Source organism: Pelodiscus sinensis, chromosome 1 (genome assembly GCF_049634645.1).
Source record: "Pelodiscus sinensis isolate JC-2024 chromosome 1, ASM4963464v1, whole genome shotgun sequence".
NCBI lineage: Eukaryota > Metazoa > Chordata > Testudines > Trionychidae > Pelodiscus > Pelodiscus sinensis.
The window spans coordinates 49,940,665-49,960,069 of NC_134711.1; the positions used below are offsets into that span (position 1 = coordinate 49,940,665).

Here is a 19,405-nt window from a genome sequence, read left to right on the forward strand (position 1 = left end):
TCCCTTCCTTTCTGCTGCCTTCGGCAGGGGCTTGGAGTGAGTGTTAAGCGGGGCTCAATGCCTCCCCAGAAAGTGGCTGGCAGGTGCAGCAGGGAGTTGGTGGCCACAATGGTACCATGCAGATCTGTGCCTGCTGGGGTAGGTGGCTCGCAGGCCGGGGCCCCATGCTGCTCCTGCGCCCCAGGGATGGCATGTCCGACAGTGGGGCCATAGAGCGTAGCAAGGGACAGTGCCTTGCCGTCCATCAAGCAGCTGCTGCCATAGCATGATGACTTCTCTGAACAACATGTCAGGCCAGGGGACAAAGAGAAGTGGGAGATGCTGTGAGCCGTGGGGCTGCTGGTGAGTCCCTGCCCACCATGTTCCACCCTCTCATGGTCCCCCGAGCAGGTGCCCCCCAGGTCTTCCTGTGCAAAGACCCTCCCCCTTACCTGCCCCTAGGCTGCCTGTTCGCCTACCCTACCCGCCTGTCCCTGCTGCCCCTCAGCCTGCTGCACCGCAGCCATGAGGCAGGACTCAGCCAGTGTAGATCATTCTTGGGAAAATACTGAATTTGTGCAATCAACTGTTCAGTTTCTGGTCACATAAAGTATCCTAACTCATATACAACATCAGAAAAAATGTTGTTGACAATGGATGCTGGTCTATGGCATTTATTCTGTTTTTTCTTTTACTGTGGCAATTTGGATGTTGGTCATTCTATGTACTGAATGAGTGATTTACTTGTGCATTGAGGAACTCAGGAATATAATCTCATGAAACTCAGAAAAGTAATGAACTGGAATAATTTAGAGCATATTACACAAAATCCTTGGGTGAATGAGAAGTAAGGCATTCATTATATCATGATGTTAGAACAACTATTGTATATTTACGATTGCCATTGAAATTTGACAATAAAACTGATTGAGCTTCTCCATCCTCTAAAATCCACAAACAAAAAATTAGCCTGAAAATTGGTCGTTTATATCTGAAGCAAAATGGCGCTCCCAACCTGTATACCAGAGTCCACAATGTTCTCAAACGTTATTTGCCACCTTGCAGAAGAAGGTGAGAGGAAGTGGGAAGAGATAGACAAAAAGGTAGGTAGATGGAAGTCGATAAATCTAGTTCACTGGATTAATTTAATTAGGATATAATAGATATGACCAAAATTAGAACTGAGTAAACCGTAAGAACTACAAAATACAGATAAGGATCTATTAGTAAGATTTTAAATAGCAACATCAGACTAGACTATAGTTTCTGATGTGTTTAAAATAGGGCACAAATTAGCACTGAACAGCTAAGTTTTAATTTAATAAAAATTGGGGGAGGGGACTGTAGCCCTTTGCCAGATAACAAAAATCCTTAAAATATAAACTGAAGTTAATCAGTTAATCTCTCCAAGAAGACCTTCAAAAATTTAACAAAGTTTTTCCAATACTTTTTTTTTTTTGACAAATTTTGCTTTGAGAACAGAAAGTAGAAGATATTTAAAATTAACGTATTGGACATTGGTGCGGATGTGTCTAGGTGTTTCTAGTTGGGTGGAGAAAGTGGTGGAGGAGCATGTGTAGACACTGGGGCTTTGTCTATACTCCTGGAGAAAGATAAGGATCTTGTGCAAAAAGGGGTTTTTACGCAAAAAGGAAACGTCCACGCTGCTTGTTTTTACGCAAAAACCCCTTGAGCAAAAATGGCTCAGATTATGCAAATGAAGCATGACAAAATGCTAATCAGTGCTTCATTTGCATACTCTCTGCCGGCAAAGGCAGCAGTGTAGACGAAGCCTGGAAAAGAGAAGCATAGGGTGGTAGTAGCATTAGATAAGGCTCATCTTTTGCAGGTCTGTTGGTGAATGCCTATAATCTGGGAAAGTTCTGCAGCAACCCACTACCCTGCTGCGAACCTCAGTGTGGTTATTATGAACCATGACTTATTAGGCATAGCAATAACAACCACCCTTATTGATTCAGACTTAAATAGCGTTGTCAGACCCCTGACAAGCCTAAACAGAATCACTGGGAGTATGCCTATTGCACATGTTTGTTAGGTGGCAAGTGATGTCATTTTATTTTGGTAAAACAAGAAAAGCAGTCATGTAGCAATTTAAAGACTAACAAGATGGTTTATTAGGTGATGAGCTTTTGTGGGGCAGATCTACTTCTTCAGATCTTCTTCTTTATTTTGGGAGGTTAAAAGCTGTCTGAGCCTTTCAAGGAGATAGGAGGATTTGGTTGAGCACTGGAAAGCCTAGCCATGTGGGTCTGGAAAGAGACATCCATAAATTTCTGTGCAGGGCAGCCCAAGACTTCCACCACCTACAGCAGTTTGTTGAAGGACTGATAATGGGGTCACAATGAGGCCTTTCAGGGTATTCTGTGGCTGGCACACTTACTCATGCAGAACTCCATGTGGAGAAAGGTAAGTCACAGAATGGGCATGAGGAACACCTCTGATTGGCTGTTCCCCATAGTCTTCTTGCACACTCTTTCTGTAAGAATCCTAAGGCTGCTATAAATTGTGCACCATTTAAAATCTGCAGGAGAGAGGCGTCACTCCTGTTTATCATACAAGAATAGATTGTTCTGCCTGCAGATTTTATGAAAGAGGCATTCATTAAATAACCCGCTCCCACCTCTAAATAATGTTTCCTATTCCTCTCATCCCTATATTAGAAATATTTTTGAAAATTTAGAGAACATCTAGCCAAAACTTTTGCTTTTTAGTTGGTTTCAGGTGATTCTAAGAATATACCATTTCAGGAGCATTTGTTGTGCATTTGTACAGCTCCTAGCACAATGTAGTCCTGGTCCATGACTGTGGTTTCTAGGCACTATAATAATGCAAATAATTAATGATTCATCATCATACTGATAGAAACTAGGAATTTAAAAATATTGCTTTCACTATTTAAACAAGTTGACTCTTATTTAACCAGCCATAACTCTAACTGCACCAGTGAGGTTAGAGCAATATCGTAGTAGCCTAAAGAGGAAAATGTTTATTCGACTTTTTAAAGTTAATCTTATAAAAATATGCCAAATGCAGCCATATTAAGTGAGAGTTTGAGAAGATAAGGCAATGAATGGAGGCCATTGTCTATATGATTTATAATAGCACCATAGAAATCTCCTTAACGCCTTTTCAATATTTTTTGTTAATATAGTTCTTAAAGGCATTAACTGCAAGTGTGTTGTAAAAAAGTGAATACCATCATTTCTTGGCTAATTTATAATTGGATGTTATATGTGGGCATGTAGGCACACACTCATTGTGGTTTGAAAAATTGATGGAACAATGAATGTGACCTCCAAATATTATGTCTTTTTGGTTTAGCGGTATTAACTTGTGCATGTATATGGTGTAACATTTTGCAGCTCAGTTCACGTGTTGTATCTTCTGCAATAGAGTGAAGTTGTGGTCACTATTTGGGTGAGAGTCCATACCTTGTTTGAGAAGTGTAAACTTAAATATTAATTTCCTTGCTTTCTCATTTTTCTCTTTAAAAACAGCTAATCATGAAAGTTAATGAATGTACACTTAAATTATATATATATATATATCCTCTTTACACCATTATTTCAAACTTGTTAGTGGTGAATATATTATTGTTTATCAAGTGCTTTCCAGCTCACTGGGCATCTTCTTTGTACTACACATGTATGCACTACTGGTATCTTTGTGAAGTATGGGGAGTGCATTGGCTGGAGTGAAATCCTGATCTATTGAAGTTAATACAGTTTGGCTGCTGACTTAAATGGGACCAGGTTTTCCTCTTTGGATCTTAATCCATCACATTGTTGTGCAGTTGGTGGACAGAAGGAAGGGTAAGGTTTGTTCTGTTACAAGCATGAATGGAAACTACTTGTAGTCAGATTCTTGTTTAAAACCTGTAATAAGCTGAGATAAATCTTAAAAGCTTTGCATGGCCTTTCCTTTACACTCAAGAGTTTTGGTTGAAAGTGGGATGAGAATGGGTGCATCTGAGGAGATATGGATTTAAGTGCAATACTTTATATCAAAATGAGGCAACTATCTTCATGCCCCACCAGTTTCGTCTTTCCCTTGTTTCTGAGCAGAACTAACTTGTTGACTGTGCAGCAGCTCTCTCTTCAATGCACCTATGAATTTCCTGTTCTGCTTATGCTTTATCTTGTGCTTTTATTCACAACCATGTACTTACACTCAGTGGAATCTTGACTTGATAGGTGTGGAGCCTAATTTATGGCAATGTTTGAATTCATTCTTTAATTGTTTAAACAAAATAACAATGCAGGTTTTATACATACTTTGTTATGGGGTTGTAACATTCTCATTCTGAGACCAGCCTCTGTTCATTTCATTGCTGATGAGTAGTTCATACATGTTGAACGTCTCTAGTACAGAACTCTCTGGTCCAGAAACATCCATCATCCAGAATGATTTCAGTTAGCTGGATATACACTTTTAATGGCTGTGGCCAGGTTCCCACAGTCCCATAAAGTTTGTTTGCAGCCACCAGCCCTAGCTCTCAGTATTCTGTGCTATGCTTTAACTCTAATTTACCCCTAAATGTCCTTTAATAGCCCAGTAAGCAGTGTAAGTGTTGCTAATGCTGCTAGATAAGGTTGACCTCCCGTGGTGTGGAAAATTCTCTGGTTTGGAACCGATCTGGTCCCAAGGATGCCGGACTAAAGGGTTTCAACCTGTACATATCTCTCAGCCACCATGGAACTAATCAAAGAAAAATAATCTGAGAAAAGTGTAGTTTAGGTAATAAACCCCCCAAACCAACTTCTAGTGACTAAATATAAACATTAAGATCTGATAAAAGTTTAAATGATCCCATCTCCAAAAGATTTTTCCATTTAATGTTTATGATAAATAGAATTTTATCAAAGAAAATGTGACTAATTACTCACTTTCGTGTCTGTTCCGGGAAAATCTCAGACTAAAACAAATTTGCACTCCAGTGGAATCCTACAAAACTGTAATGATATTGAAATTTTTCATACCCGCTGAAAGGGATATAGTTATTATCCTTACTCTTTATGTCAGTTTATTTCCTTCTAGGAAACCCTAAAATCTACAATCAAAATCAGGAGTTCTTTAAACTTTTCCTTCTACAAATCAAAACACAAGAGAGATGCCTTTCATGGGATATCCCTGCTCCCATTCTCCTCCTAGTATTGGTTGGTTTTCAAGTCATTTAATTCTACCGATCACTATGAAGAATTCCACAGGTCTCTTGTGGTCCATAGACTCTATGCAGGTACTTGTCCCATTGAAGTGAATGGATATATGCTCATTTAAGGATAAGAACGCCTTGTTCAAGTTAAAAATAACACTTCACTATTATATAACATTTTTTGTTGATAGACATCAAGGTGCTTTTCAGTGGAAACTAAAGTTCATTAAAGTTGGGGAAAATGAGTGGGGAAGTGACTGGCTCAGGATCATATGGGAGGTCACTGGCAGAGCCACTTGTAATGAATTTCTCCTCACAAGAGATTGGAATCTTTTCCCTCTTAGCAGGTAGCAACAGAGTAATCAATCTCTAATTTCAACGTTTAAGTTTATTTTTATATAAATGATTGGTGTGCTTTTGACCAACATTTAGGCATTTTTATGTGTCAGGTATCAGGACTAGAGAAGAGAATGAATGCCCTCTAAGGTACATCTACACTGCACAATTATTTCAGAATAAGCTTTTCCAGAATAGTTTTTCCAAAATAGCTTATTTCAGAATGGCACGTCTACACTGCAGGAAAGCCACAACATTAATCCGAGGCAGGCTTCCCTAATGTAGGCATGCTATCTCGATTTAGAGCCCCAGGAGGAATAACTTAGAATGGCCCTGGTGGGGGGTTATTCCGAAATAGCAGCAGTGGAGCATCTACTTACACCTTATTTCAAAATAGCTATTTTGGAATTGGCATTATTCTTTGTAGAATGAGGTTTATAGAAGTCAGAATAAGCCATCTGTTATTTCAAAATAATTTGCTGTGTAGAAAATTGCTGTGTAGAGGCTCGCATAGTTATTTTGAAATAATGGCCATTATTCCAAAATAACTTTATGTAGACGCACCCTGAGAGAGCCAAACAAACACATTTTCTTCACTAATAGTAAGTCAAGACTAGTTTTATTTAAATAAATAGTATGATTTGGTATGAAGAGCTGTATTTATTAAGCTGAAACTTTTTTTTTCTTTTTGGTTCTTACCATTAGGTGTTCGTTTAGAGTGCTGTTTCATTCTGTTGGGCTGACCTATTGTTGCTTGAAACAAATGAGATTCTCACCTTTGAACTACATCAGGAACAGGTTCTAAATGTAGCTAGATTCCAAAGATTAACATACAAGATACATGAGCAAGTTCTTGCTGACCTATACAGTACTTGCATTGTAATAGGTCATATTTCAGCTCCTATGTTTTTGATAAATAGCTTGGTGCTTAAAGCTCTGTCCAAGGTTCTGAAATCTCTTATGATGTATGAGCATGTCTAGCTGATAAATCCTGATGCCAGCCTGTGTGTGATAGTGATTCATCAGGTTTGCAAAATTTGTGTTTGGAGAAATATATTGAATTTATAAGGATCCAAATTTGGGATATTTTAAAATTAGTACTGACATGTTCTCATTTCTAGTTTTAAACATTTTTTCTGAAAATAACTTTTACATTGTCAGAAACAATTAGGATTTAATCAGAAAGTGTCAACTTTAACTTGAAAGCAAGTTATTCATTAGTAATAAAATGAGATGATTTTCCATATTAGAAATGCTTACAGGCCATCAACATTATGCAGCACACCAGGAATAAATAGAAATGTTAAATGTCTGTTTGCTAGTGAACACACACAAGAACATGAAAGCACTGGAGAATTTCAAAGATAGGGTTCTTACCTCAAAAATGCTATCAAATAATTCTAGAGAACTATTTATTTCAAGCGAGTTCAGAAAGATAAAATCTTTTATGTTACAATACTTTGAAAAATATTAAAGCATAGTAAAAACGAAGATGCTTTTTCTCCTATTTTTTTTCATATGCAAGATACTTTAACATTATTTTAATCATTTTCATTTCCCTAAATGTACTCTTTCCATACCCTCCAAGGGAAACTCCATTTTTTCCTTCTAATTTAATTCTCTGTATTTGTATACACAACCACTAACCTAGATTAAGATAGAAATTTTGCTGAGAGCGTCTACATTTGTCCTCTACTAACTGCAGGTCAACACTACTTTAGCATGTCATACCTCTGTTTTGTACTACTTTTTTCCACTGAATCCAGGAATAGTCAGATTTACTCCATCCATATAAAAAATTAGAGTTTAAATTTAGAACCAGCAACATTGTCCATTTGCTATTTCAAGGCCCAGCCTTACTCCTAGTGAATTCAAGGAGAATTTTGCTATGAAGGTCAGTGTGAGTGGGATCAAACATTTTATTTTCAGTCTGTTATTTAAGTGTACATCATTCAGTTATTTGCATGTCACATCTTCAAAGCTGGAGAGATTAATGAAAGCCTTTATTGGTGGTGGTACCTGTTGTATCAGAAAATAATTGTGCAGACCCACAGACAGATCCTAAATGTCATCAAGATTGCTACATTCTCTTAAAATTGTGTGTTTTATGTGTACCAAGGAACATAACTTTTAGACAACATTAATCATTACATTGGCCTTTTTATTGCAGCCAAAGTATTGGATTTACATTATTTGAATCTAATAATTAAATCCAATTCTCAGGCACCAAGCAAAAAAAAAAAATCTAATTAGCTGACAGCAGTCACTCCCTATATGTTTGCTTCTCTTTGAGGCTGAAGAGTATGTATGTTGTTGTTTATTGCAGTTATACAGCCTAAGAAAACCCAGCAAAAATCCATGTGTAGTCAAACCTATATTTCAACTGGAAAATATATTAAAAGATTTATATAGAGAGAGGTTTTATCAGACATTAAAATGAATTTGTTTATTGTCAGAGACGAGTCCCAAGATTCTCTTTTTTAGAAACAAACAAGCCAAAGCTATTTTGATTTTAATCAAAAATGTATTTTTCCTCATAAAAAAAGTTTCACATACTCACTGTGTCTACTCTACAGAATTTGTCCATTTCATTACACCACGTGTCGATTCTAGCTTATCTGGTCACTGCAAAAACACGCTGCTAGTGTGTGTAATACAGCACAGGAGGAGGTATTGCTCAGTTCTACTACTCTTACTTAATTAAAAAAAATACAGAAAATGTTCTTGGCTACTTGCACTCTTTTCCAGACTGAAAAGTCACTTTAAAGTTCTAAAAAATGGAATAATTGTATTTGGTTGGCACAATACCCTTTGAAGTCAGTTAGTTAAAAATCTTTTTTATGCTGAGTCAGTACATATTCCCATTTCTCAACACCAGCAGCAACATCCAGACTTCTTATTTCTAAGAGTAATTTTTTTGCCTTTTTAGTTAGCACAATTGCAGTCTTGTGCATTTCCTGTCAGAAACTGTTTTATAATGTTGGTGTTTACGTTGTTGTTTCATGACATATTTGTCGGTACTCCTATCACAGTTGCTTTTACGTCCAGGGCTGTACTTTTCTCTTTGCCCGTGTCCCAGAGACTGATTAGAGGAGGATAAAGGTCATTGAGTGAAAAGGATTGTTTCTTCAAGTAATTCCTTAAATAGCTGTGTCCTGCATCACAGTTAATTTCTTGTGAGATGCAACTGTAGAGATATACCACACAGATAACTCCAAAGAGAACTCCAAGGCAAGCAAGGAATCCTATTATGTTGATCTTTTCATAATCTTTCACTGCAAGATCCAATCCTTTTGTGGTAACGTTGACACATTGCTTTTTATTGTGCTGGTAGATGGTGGGGACGTCTATACAAATTTTATATTCAGTTGATGGTTTTAGATGAGTAAGATTATAGACCTTTATATCAGATGGAATTCGTACACTCCAAGCAGCCTGAGAGTTTTCAGTCTTCTGAAAGGCAGTCCATCTAATGCTGGATTTCAGAATTTTAGAACTTGATTTCCAAGACACCAGAATAGAATTAGATTGCACCTCTTTTATTTTAATATTCAAAGATACATGGCTTTCTTGAGGGAAAGAACCATCCACTTTAATCATAACTGATTTTAAATCCGCTCCAACCAGGTTAGTTGCTATACATGTATATAGTCCGCTTTCTTTTTGTGTAACATCACTTATATCTAATGTTCCTTCAGAATGGACATAGTATTTATCAGTAAGCATACTAGGCAAAAGTTTGTGACCTGATGGTGTTATCCAATATATTTCAGGTTCTGGTTCTGCTGTTGCTCTGCAATGTAAAGAAACATAGCTGCCAGTTTCTAAATCCAGATTTGAGGGGAAACTGTCAGGTGCTATCAGTGGGAGGCAGATTTCCATCATTTCCCTAAAATGGACCTGCCTCACATTCTGGCCTTGAAATTCTGGAGGATCCACACAAAATAATGAATCTGGTTCCATAAATCTAATGTTGGTTTTATTCATGTTAATCCAGCGGATGACGCAATCACATCTGATTGGATTGCTGTGTATACTGATTTCCTTGAGGTTAGGCAAAGAGTCTATCGTATTACGGTACAGGGCACTAAGTGCATTACTATTGAGCATGAGTGATTCTAGCTTGGGAAGTTTATAGAAAGCATTTGGATGTATGTATGATAACCTGGGGTTATTAGTAGCTTCTATTTTTCTCAAATCTGGTAAATTGTCAACAGCAAGACTATCTATAGAAATTAGTTCAGGCATGTTGTTAATTCCCAATTCTTTTAGGTGCTGCATATTGCTAAAATCTCCTCTTCGTATTCTGTTAATGGGATTCTTATTTAGATCCAGAAATTTAAGATTTGTAACCTTTTGAAGAGCAACATGGGGAACTCTAACAAATCTATTGTCATAAAATGAGATACTTTCTAAATTGTCAAGGCCAACCAAAGCATTATCAGCTATTTCAGTGAGATTTATGCCTGCTAAAACCAGGCTGCGCAAATTGATAAGAGGCTTAAAGTTCATTTCTTCGATTCTGATGATCGGATTTTCTCCAATCATGAGAATCTCAAGGTTAGGAATAGCTTCAAACCACTTACTGTTAATCATCTGTAGGCTGTTTGAATTGAGATGAAGTCTGAGAAGATTATCAAGGCCTATAAAAGCTCCTGGTGCAATTGTGGAAAGCAAGTTGTGATTAATGTACAGTTCTTGTAAATTGTTCAGTCCAGACAGACATTCTTCAGGCAGCTCAGTAAGTTTGTTTTCCTCAAGGTACACCGAAAGAAGCTGTGGCATCTTTCTAAGATTAATATTGATCACTGAGGATAAATTGTTTTGAGATAAATCAAGACCAGTAAGGTTCACTGGGAAGTCTACTGAGTATTCAATTTTTGCAATGTTGTTAGTCTGTAGAAGTAGAACCTGTGTGTCAGCAGGCAATCTCATTGGGAAATTTACAAGACCTAAATCATTACAGTCAACTGTTGGAGCTTCCATGTATATGGATCTTGGGGTAAACCAAGGTCTGACCTCACATACACATGATTGAGGGCAGTCTACCTTTTTATTTACAGCTTGTACTAATGCAGTGATAGTTAGGCCAAGCAGAAAATGAATTTTGAGTGGCATGTCCTTCATCTTAGCTCAAGTCTTCAGAAAAGTAATGGTCCCTTAAGGATACCACAGTTGCTGTTTTTAACTTCAGTAAGAGGTGGTCATTTGATAAAACATATACTTGCATTTGTCAAATGATGAATGACAAAGAAGCACAAAGACTCTCTTCCTGAAAATAAGTGGTAACCTCGTAACCACCTTGTCCAATGATAACAGGCATGTTTTGGAAATGAAGATCACTGTCTCCTTGATGGCATAAAACTGGTAAGATTTGTGAAGATGAAGCATGTATAGATGGTCATAGAAGATAAAGTAATTCATTTATTTAGTAGTATTAACTTCAGATCCCATGATTGATTAGTGTTTGCGGGAATGACAGCATGACCTAAAATATAAGAAGAGGAAATAATTAGTATAAAAACCCCGATAAGGCTATAAAATAACTCAGTCATCTCTCTCTAATATTAGTTATTGCACATAAGAAAAAAATGACTGTGGTTTCTAGAATATTGCAGTGGCATCTATGCAGCATAAATAAAGTTAATATAGTAATATGTCTTGTAGCGTGTCATCCATCCACTAGGGTACTTAGATCTCCAGCAAACTGAAAATCCAAGAAATAAAAAACAAAATATATCACTGAGATTTTTCTACATATTTCAGGCTACTTTAGAATATTTTTTCTTTCCTACTGTTATCACTAAAAGCAGACTCTGCTATACTGGCTTTGAAAACTTAACCACTAACATAAATCTTGCAGAGTATGAATTTTTAGCCTCTGAATGCAGAGTTTATAAATATAAAGAACATAATTTATTTGTAATCAAAGAAAAAAGGAAGACTTGAATTAATACACACATAAAATGAGTGCACCCTGAAATATGTCTGTGAGATACTTGTACGCTAACATACAAAATTGATAAACCTTGTGTTTTATCTTTTCCTAATTCTTTTTAGAGCTGCTATTCAGGGAGCAAGCTTGAATTTTTAAAGATATCATTGGAGGGCAAAGTGCACCTTGTAATAAATTATTTGTCATATTGGAAATTCAGTCTAAATGCTGCCTGTCCTATTTTTACTTGAAAAATGTTACATTGCATTAGAATAACAAAGGATAAGTGCCTTTATTGTAGTTAGGACAAAGAAGCACACTTAGCTGATGATGCATTTGACAAAGAATCTGAGCTCCATTGTCTTCAGTGGGTATTGAGGGTTCTCACCACTTCTGAGAGGTGCTTAATATCTTGTATCATATTTTCAAAAAATACCCTGTTTTGCAGATTTATGCTAACTCTTTCCCTCTTAAAGAAACTGCTTTGAGCAAATTCAAAACTAAATTCTGAGAAAGTTTTGATGTCTTCCTGCATAAAATGGGACACACACTCCCACATTTATTTTAAAATAGCAGTCAGTGTCTGTCCCTGTAATCAACAATACTTTATTTTTCCCTTTGTCTTTTACTTCTAGTATTAAAATTCACAGTGCCATAGTTTACAAACACCAAGATAAGGTCAATGTTTCACTGATATTGATAAATGCATTTTGAAATGTCAGTGGTATGGACGGACAGAAACAGAACACACTTGGCAAAAGGTTCCTGCCTTCTGAGATGTAAAACATACAAAGTCAGAACTAGCATCTGATTTGGCTCTTTTCCCTGCATTTGTTGGCACCACGTTCTTATCTATAAAAATGGGCTTACGTGTTACAGATAACTACTATATGTTCGGCAGTGATAAAAGCTATCTCAAATTAAAATTGCTGAAGTAAGCAAAAGAGGCATATTGGTGGGTTTTTATTCTTTCCTTTTCCTGCTTTAAAAGGAAAGCCTATTAGCTTGTGTCCAGTCCACGTATTTAAGATCTAAGTTTCTGCCTTTATTCTCCTTTTTTTAAATTATTTGTTTTCTGTTTCTTATATGAATTTTACATCTTATCCATTCTGTATTGTATATAATTTTAGTTGCTTGCATTAACAATATAGGTTGCTTGATTTTTTTTTGTGTGGTTCAGTTGTGGCCCTTGTAAAATTGTCAGTTTTATTTAGATAAATCTGAAAAGATTACTTTAGTATCTTCAGCATTCTCTTCAACTTCCTCATGCTTACTCCAGCATAAGGGATCTCCTTGGTCCTACATTCTTGGTACCTAACTGAGCCGAGATAAGATGTTTTGCTGGACCAGAGAAGGACCTCCTCAGCCAAGGCCTGGCTCCCAGTCTCCCCTGCTTGCTCCCTCCCTGCTGCCAGCCCCTCTGTTCACAGGTCTTCTTGCTTCACTGTGCAGCCCAGCTGCCAGACAGCCCTACTCCCGGACTCCCGGCCTTTGGGACAGCCCCGCTGGGCAGCTCCGCTGGATGGCAGCAGGGTTGCCGAGCTCTTTGCTGTGCCACTGCCTCCCAGTCTCCTAGATAACTTTGCCACTGGGCAGCAGCCCTGTTGTCAGCCTCCCAGTTTCACCACCACAGGGCAGGGCTACAGCCCAGAAGCAGGGCTCCCAGCCTCCAGTCTTCCACTGGGACACTCTGGTCCTGGAACATCCAGACCAGAGTGTCCAGGTTGAGAGAGGGTCAACCTGTACCTTTATTATTGTAAATACCAAAGTTAAATAACTGCAATTAATCATCAATTATCTAAGATATTTGACAAGTTTTTGTGATTTACTCTTTGTATACATGTAAAGCTTTTTTAGCACTTATCTTTATAAGAATTATATCAATGAAATTAACAGAAAATGTGTGAGCTAAACCTACAGAAAACAATACAGAAAACAAGCTAAGTACAGGATGCTTGCAGTCACTCAGCTTCATTAGCACTGGCACTACAATTGACAGGCACATTTTTTTCTCCCTTCTTTTTCTTTTATAAATTCTGAGAGTCCCCCTTTTTTCTCCATTCAAGTTTTGCCCACAAAAACTCATGATACTATACATATTTTGTTAGTCTCTAAGGTGCAAGAGGACTACTTGTTTCTACCGAAAACAGTCTGCTGCTTTGGAGTTTTAGCATACATTTTTATGGCAATGATCCAGTTCATCGTGAAATTGAAATAAGCACAGGCATAAAATAAGATAATAAAACCAGAATCTGTTCCTTCGTTTCTTGAAATGAGACAAACTTTATATTTATAAAGAAATAAATGTATGTCAGTTCATTCTTGTAACTATGGGTTTATATAATAGAAGTTAACATGTAAAATGCTGGGAAGTTAAATATACAGTGCAATGGTATGCTACACATTAAGTCTCCATTTGGACCCTGCTGTGGCACACTAACTGCTTAGGCAAATCATCACCATAATAATTCATAGTTTGGTAGCATAAAATAATAAAATCTCATTCTGTGGGCAAGTTAGTGACAGAAAGATGTAAGTGAGATACCATTTAATTCACAACAATCTACCAAATCATAATTTCAAAGGTGTCACTCGTTGTGGCACAGCAGGGAGTGTTGCTATCCTCTGTGTCCAGGTCTTCCGGCTCATAGAAATTTTCATCTTACAGTGTCAGAAATGTGCTAAATCGGGTGTTATTAGAAGTCATTTTTTTTCTACAAGCACTATGCTATCCAATGTGATAAACCTAGAACAAGTATGTAGATGTATATTGGAGAAAATGTTTAAAAGTGAATGCTTTTAATTATATTCTAACATAGGGCTGCATTGCCTACATTAAAAAATGACACCGATCTTTGGGAATCTTCAGGAAGTTAGCCTTGTAGGACTAAAGCCATTTATTCATCAAATCATCATCAGTGTCATTTCTGTAGACATGTTGTCATACTGATCCTCGTTCATGCCACACTTGCACATCTTCTTACAACCCCCCCCCCCCCCCCCGCGTTTTATAAATGGAAAGAGTTCTTTAAGTTGTTTTGCCACCACAAGCAAAAAAAAAATGCAGTTAAATTTGGGGTTGTCAGGAAAAATCAGAAAGGAGCAATTGGATGCTCTTTCAATCTTCCCTACCCCCGGTGACTTTCATTGCCCTTTTCTCATATTCTAGGGGTTAGTATGAATGAAGAGCACAGAGTAGCACTGGCAGCCTTTTAACAAACCATTGTCCCTTTCAAAAGGAAAGAGTCAGACTTTTATTTCAAAGTTTTACCAGATAATTATCTCAGAAGAGTTGGTTAAATCTAAACATTATTTTTGAAGCCAAAGAAGTCTTCCAGCTGGCATGTGTCCTGGCATTTTGAACTTTTTCCTAATGCTTGATGTAATTCCTCTCCAACCTTGCCAAATTCATTTTATGAGTGCACATCTTATAGCGTGTAGCCATTATGTTGCTTGCTAAATTACCATTGGTAAATGCACCACTTGACAATGGCAGTTTTTCTGTTTATGTGCTTCTTGGAAAATATCTGCCCGCATATGATAAGGTATCACTAAGCATTGTGTTTTACAAGGTCTTTTGCTGTGGTATACTCCAAAGATCTAACTATCACTACTCTTGGTTTTCTCATTGATGCATAGAAATGACCCAGACCAAAGTAAAAATAAAAAATTTGTAATTAATAACTTTGGGATCATACTTCATTATATTATGTAATGTAACTCTGTGCATACTGTTTGCAGATGGATTCCAAGTACTCTTCACAGATGCTGACATCTTAACCAGTGGCTCATTATAAGTCTTTTGTCCTAATAAACAAAGCTGATAATCAGTACCACTGAACTGCTTTTAACTGCTTTTTTTTTTTTTTTTTTTTTTTTGCCTGTGGTGGCAAAACAACTTGAAGCACTTTTTCCATTTATAATAATCTTTAACTTTAAAAAAGTACCATATTATAAGCAGTAGTTGATAATACAGTACTGTGAGTTGAGGACCACAAATTAATTTTGTGGGCTGCATGTTTGACATACTTTTGTTAAAATTGACTTTTACAAACTGTACCTTGAAATATTTTCTCAAAGATGTATTTACATACTTGTTCTAGGTTGCCATATTTAGCACTATTGTGTTTGTGGAAGGAAAGAGCTTTAGAATGAAACCCATCTGGCTTCATTTCCATTGACATATCAGCATTTCTATCAACCAGATGTGTTTCAGCATTTGTTTCTTTGTTCTACATGTAGTAACAAACAGCTATATCACTTGTATACTAATTGCAGGGAATCTAATTGACATTGCTCCACCAGAGTTTGACACAAATGGATTGATTTCTAAAAACTTGTGTGGGGGATGACCCAAGGACTAGTTTCTTTGTTGTGAATCAGTGAAGAGTATAAATTCAGGTACCACTTCCCCTTGGTCTGTCTGAGAAAGTTTTAAACATGTTTGATTCATTTAGTAACAATTTACAGTTGCTTTTAAAAATATGCACTCATCCTAGTACTCAGGCCAAGCAAGCATCCAGTAAAATAATCTTTTTCCTAATAGCTTATTTGAACTTTTTGCATTAGATAGTTAATTGCTCTTTACTGGGGTTAAAAAGGCAAAGGAGAACCAGCTGCTTTATTTAGGAATATCATGGCTGCAGATGTCGAAGGAGCCTAAGTGAGCATGGCACCCAGCTTTCATGGAGATTTAATGAGTTGGACAAACTACTCAGTCTCCTTTGAAACTCTCAGCCAAAATGAGTTAGATGCCCAACTCTCATTGGAATTCAGTCGGTGTTGTGGATAACTCACTTAGTCCTATTCTAAACTAGGATCTTATTCCAAAATAACCTCCCCATTTGAATGTATAACCTGGGCATCCATACTACCAAGCCCATTATTTCTAAATAAGGGGCTGTGGAATTTGAACTCTGTACTCCTGCTTTTCATGACGAGTAACGCTAATTCCAAAATAGTAATTTTGAAACAACAGTAGTGTGGATGCTCCAGTGCAGCTAATTCAAATTTATTGACCATCAGGAGGCCTCCTGCAGCTTCCCAGAATGTTTCCTGGGGCTCTAAGTCTGCAATAGCATGTTTACATTAACGGAGCTTGCCTTGGACTAATTTCGATGCTTTCCCGTAGTGAGGACACACCAGTTCAAATTTGTTAAATCGGGAGTTTTTAAGCCAAAGTTAGTAATTTCGAAATAGTTTCCTAGTGTGGACATGGCCTTAGACTTTTAGAAAAAACTCAACCCCTATTCAAATGGGAAAACAAAAACCTCTTTTGTATTATTATAAATGTCAATACTTTTCATTTGGCATAGGTAAAATCTTTACCTGAGGATCCTTATACTTTTTGCAGACATCAGTTCAGACTTCCAAAATTTTAGGATAAATTTTGTTATTCTTATTGTACAGTAGAGGACATTGAAACCAAAGTCCATTGGGACACCTGTCGCAGAGTAAAATACTTAAAACACCTTACTCTTAGCTCTGAGTCTTAACCACAAAACTCAGCCTTAGCAGATTCAGGGTTCATTTAAAAAGCATGTGGCAGTGGGTTTTTTGTTTGTTTCTTTGTTTGCTTTTTAAATAATGTTACACTTTAGACAGCTTTGAAAATATCCCTGGCAATTTCTCCAATGGTCAGTTAAAGGGCCCAGGGTTCCAGCTACTGCAGTGGCAGTAGCAGCTGCCAGCAGCCCCAGGCCCTTTTGAAATACTGGGCCTTGGGGCAGTTGCCTACTTTGCCCTCCACCCCTCTCTGTCCCCCCTCCCCCCCCCCCACACACACATCAGCAAGCCTGTGCACATAAGCAGCCCTGTTAACTTAAGGGTTTGCACAATCAGGATCATAATGTATAAGGACATGGTCAATACTCCAAAGAGGTTTCTGATGGACATCTAGCTCCTGCAAAGACTTATATTCATACTTTGCTTTGAATACATGAGTAGTCAACTTGATTTTGGATGGGTTATTTGTATGCACCAAGCTAAGACTATGTATATACTTTTGCAGGATTGAACCTTGATTAAGCTTGTGAAGAGAAGATGTTCAGTTGATGGGAGGAGGAAGGGAGGAGAAAGGAAATAGACAATATACATAATAAGGCTAGAGGGGTGTTTGGGTTGTAAGCTGTATGTCAGGTTAGTGGGGTTTCTTTAATGTAATTACATTTTTATGTATGACTTCACAGTAGCGTAGTGAATGGGAGAGCAAGAAATTTCTGGATTCCCAGTAATGGGTCATGGAATGTCAGGCACTGGGTCTTGTTACTGCAAGGGGATCAGGTGACCAGTAGGGGTGCTACCTGCTTATCCTAGCACCACAGACTGTGATTTGCCCTAGAAATGCCCTAGAACACCTGGTTCTTAGGTTGGGAGAGGGGAGCACACAGGGCTCCACACTCTGCCCTTTCCCTGAGCACTCACTCCGCACTCCCATTGGCTGGGAACCTGCTGCTGGCTACTCTGGGGAGTAGCATGGTCTGTGGTGCCAGAAGAGGCAAGAAAAGCCTACCTTAGCACCCCCACTTAACTGCTCTCTGGGAACCTTTTGAGGTAAGCCCCGCCTACCCTAGGCCTGAGCCTCCAAAAGCCGGAGCCCCCTCCTATACCCGAAAGCTCTCATCCTCAAGTGCACCCCAGAGCCTACAACTAGTCAACTTATGTTGGGTCATGGCAATTTTCTTCAACTCGGTCATGAGAAAAAAAGTTTTAAAACTATCGAATTAGTTGTATTTATTTGGGGGGGGGGGGAGGAGATGGGGGCTGAGTGTGATTATTTTCTAACCATTAATTTCATTTTCCTTTATAAATGAAGCCTTGTTGAATTAAGTGTATATTGAAAAGTAAACTCTTAATTCTGTAAGGCTTCATTTTTAATGATAAAATAAGTGCAACCTCTTTAATATTATATGCAAAACATCATTGTGTGTTTGTATGCATGTATGTGTATGAGTGAGAAAGTAATTATTTATGCTTCACGTACCTACTCAACATTTCTACTGCATATGCAGTATTGGATGAACTATGAAAATAGATACCCAGGTATATGGGAGATTTCTTGTGAAAACTAATATGCCTCTGGCAAAGAGATAATCTAGCACTACTGCCTGTCAGCTGGGGAATTATCAGGCTTGTCATTTTCTTGCTGTAGCAGAACTAGGCACTTCCTGCTTAATACAGATTTAGCTATGCAGATGATTTTATTCTAAGGTAAAATCTTTTTGTAAGGTCAAAGTCTCTTGGACACCTTGAACTTCATGTCTCCATTAAACATTACCAATAATAGAATTTTTTTTTTAAATAAAGATTCCACTCCCAAATTTTCCTACTTAAAATTACCATATTTATATAAATTATTTCTAATTTTTTGAAGCTGAAAGATTTCATAATTCAGTTCTTTGCGTGACCCAGTCTGGAATGTTAGAGAGAATTCTCCACAAGGCATTGCTTAGTTTTATTCAGTGGTATTCACACAAGTCCTATTTCAAGGAGTTTTTCCTGAATAAGTACTGAATACTGTGAAAACTTTTGGATTTGGCCCTAATACAAATGGATACAATTTAAATTTATAATTTTAAAAGTAGAAATAAGAAATACAAAGGGAAACAGAATGGGAAAGGGAACTTATCCTATTCCCTTGAGAAATGTGTATGACATTTGCTACGTTTCTTTAAAAATGCTCTCATTTAAGTAGTACTCTTTCATCAGCATTTCATGTAAATGATAAATTACACACGTCTATTAAGTAGGAATTTGGTAGCTTTTTTTGAGCTAGTGAAGATCTCTCATGTCTTTCGTTACAAAGATTGCTCAAAACAAGTGAATGGAGTAATCAGTTACTATTCCCATGGCTATAAGAATGCACGCTTATTTTGAAATAATGCATGTTATTTCGAAATAACAGAGTGTCTGTCTACACAGCAAGCCCAAATAACAGGCTTCTTACCCTGACTCCTGTAATCGTCTTTTCTCAAGGTGTTAGG

General features: G+C 37.4%; 2 protein-coding genes across 10 annotated transcripts in view; one reads left to right on the top strand and one right to left on the bottom strand.

Annotated features, from left to right (window-relative positions):
- Positions 1-19,405, top strand: part of IMMP2L (inner mitochondrial membrane peptidase subunit 2) — a 771,740-nt gene that overhangs the window by 365,888 nt on the left and 386,447 nt on the right. The window lies entirely within an intron of this gene.
- LRRN3 (leucine rich repeat neuronal 3) overlaps positions 1,268-19,405 on the bottom strand; it is a 55,334-nt gene continuing 37,196 nt past the window's right edge. Inside the window, exon 2 of the mRNA XM_006122508.4 lies at positions 1,268-10,976. Coding sequence (XP_006122570.1) covers positions 8,489-10,615 — 2,127 coding nt within the window. The 5' untranslated portion in view covers positions 10,616-10,976 and the 3' untranslated portion in view covers positions 1,268-8,488. The remainder of the gene's footprint in view (positions 10,977-19,405) is intronic.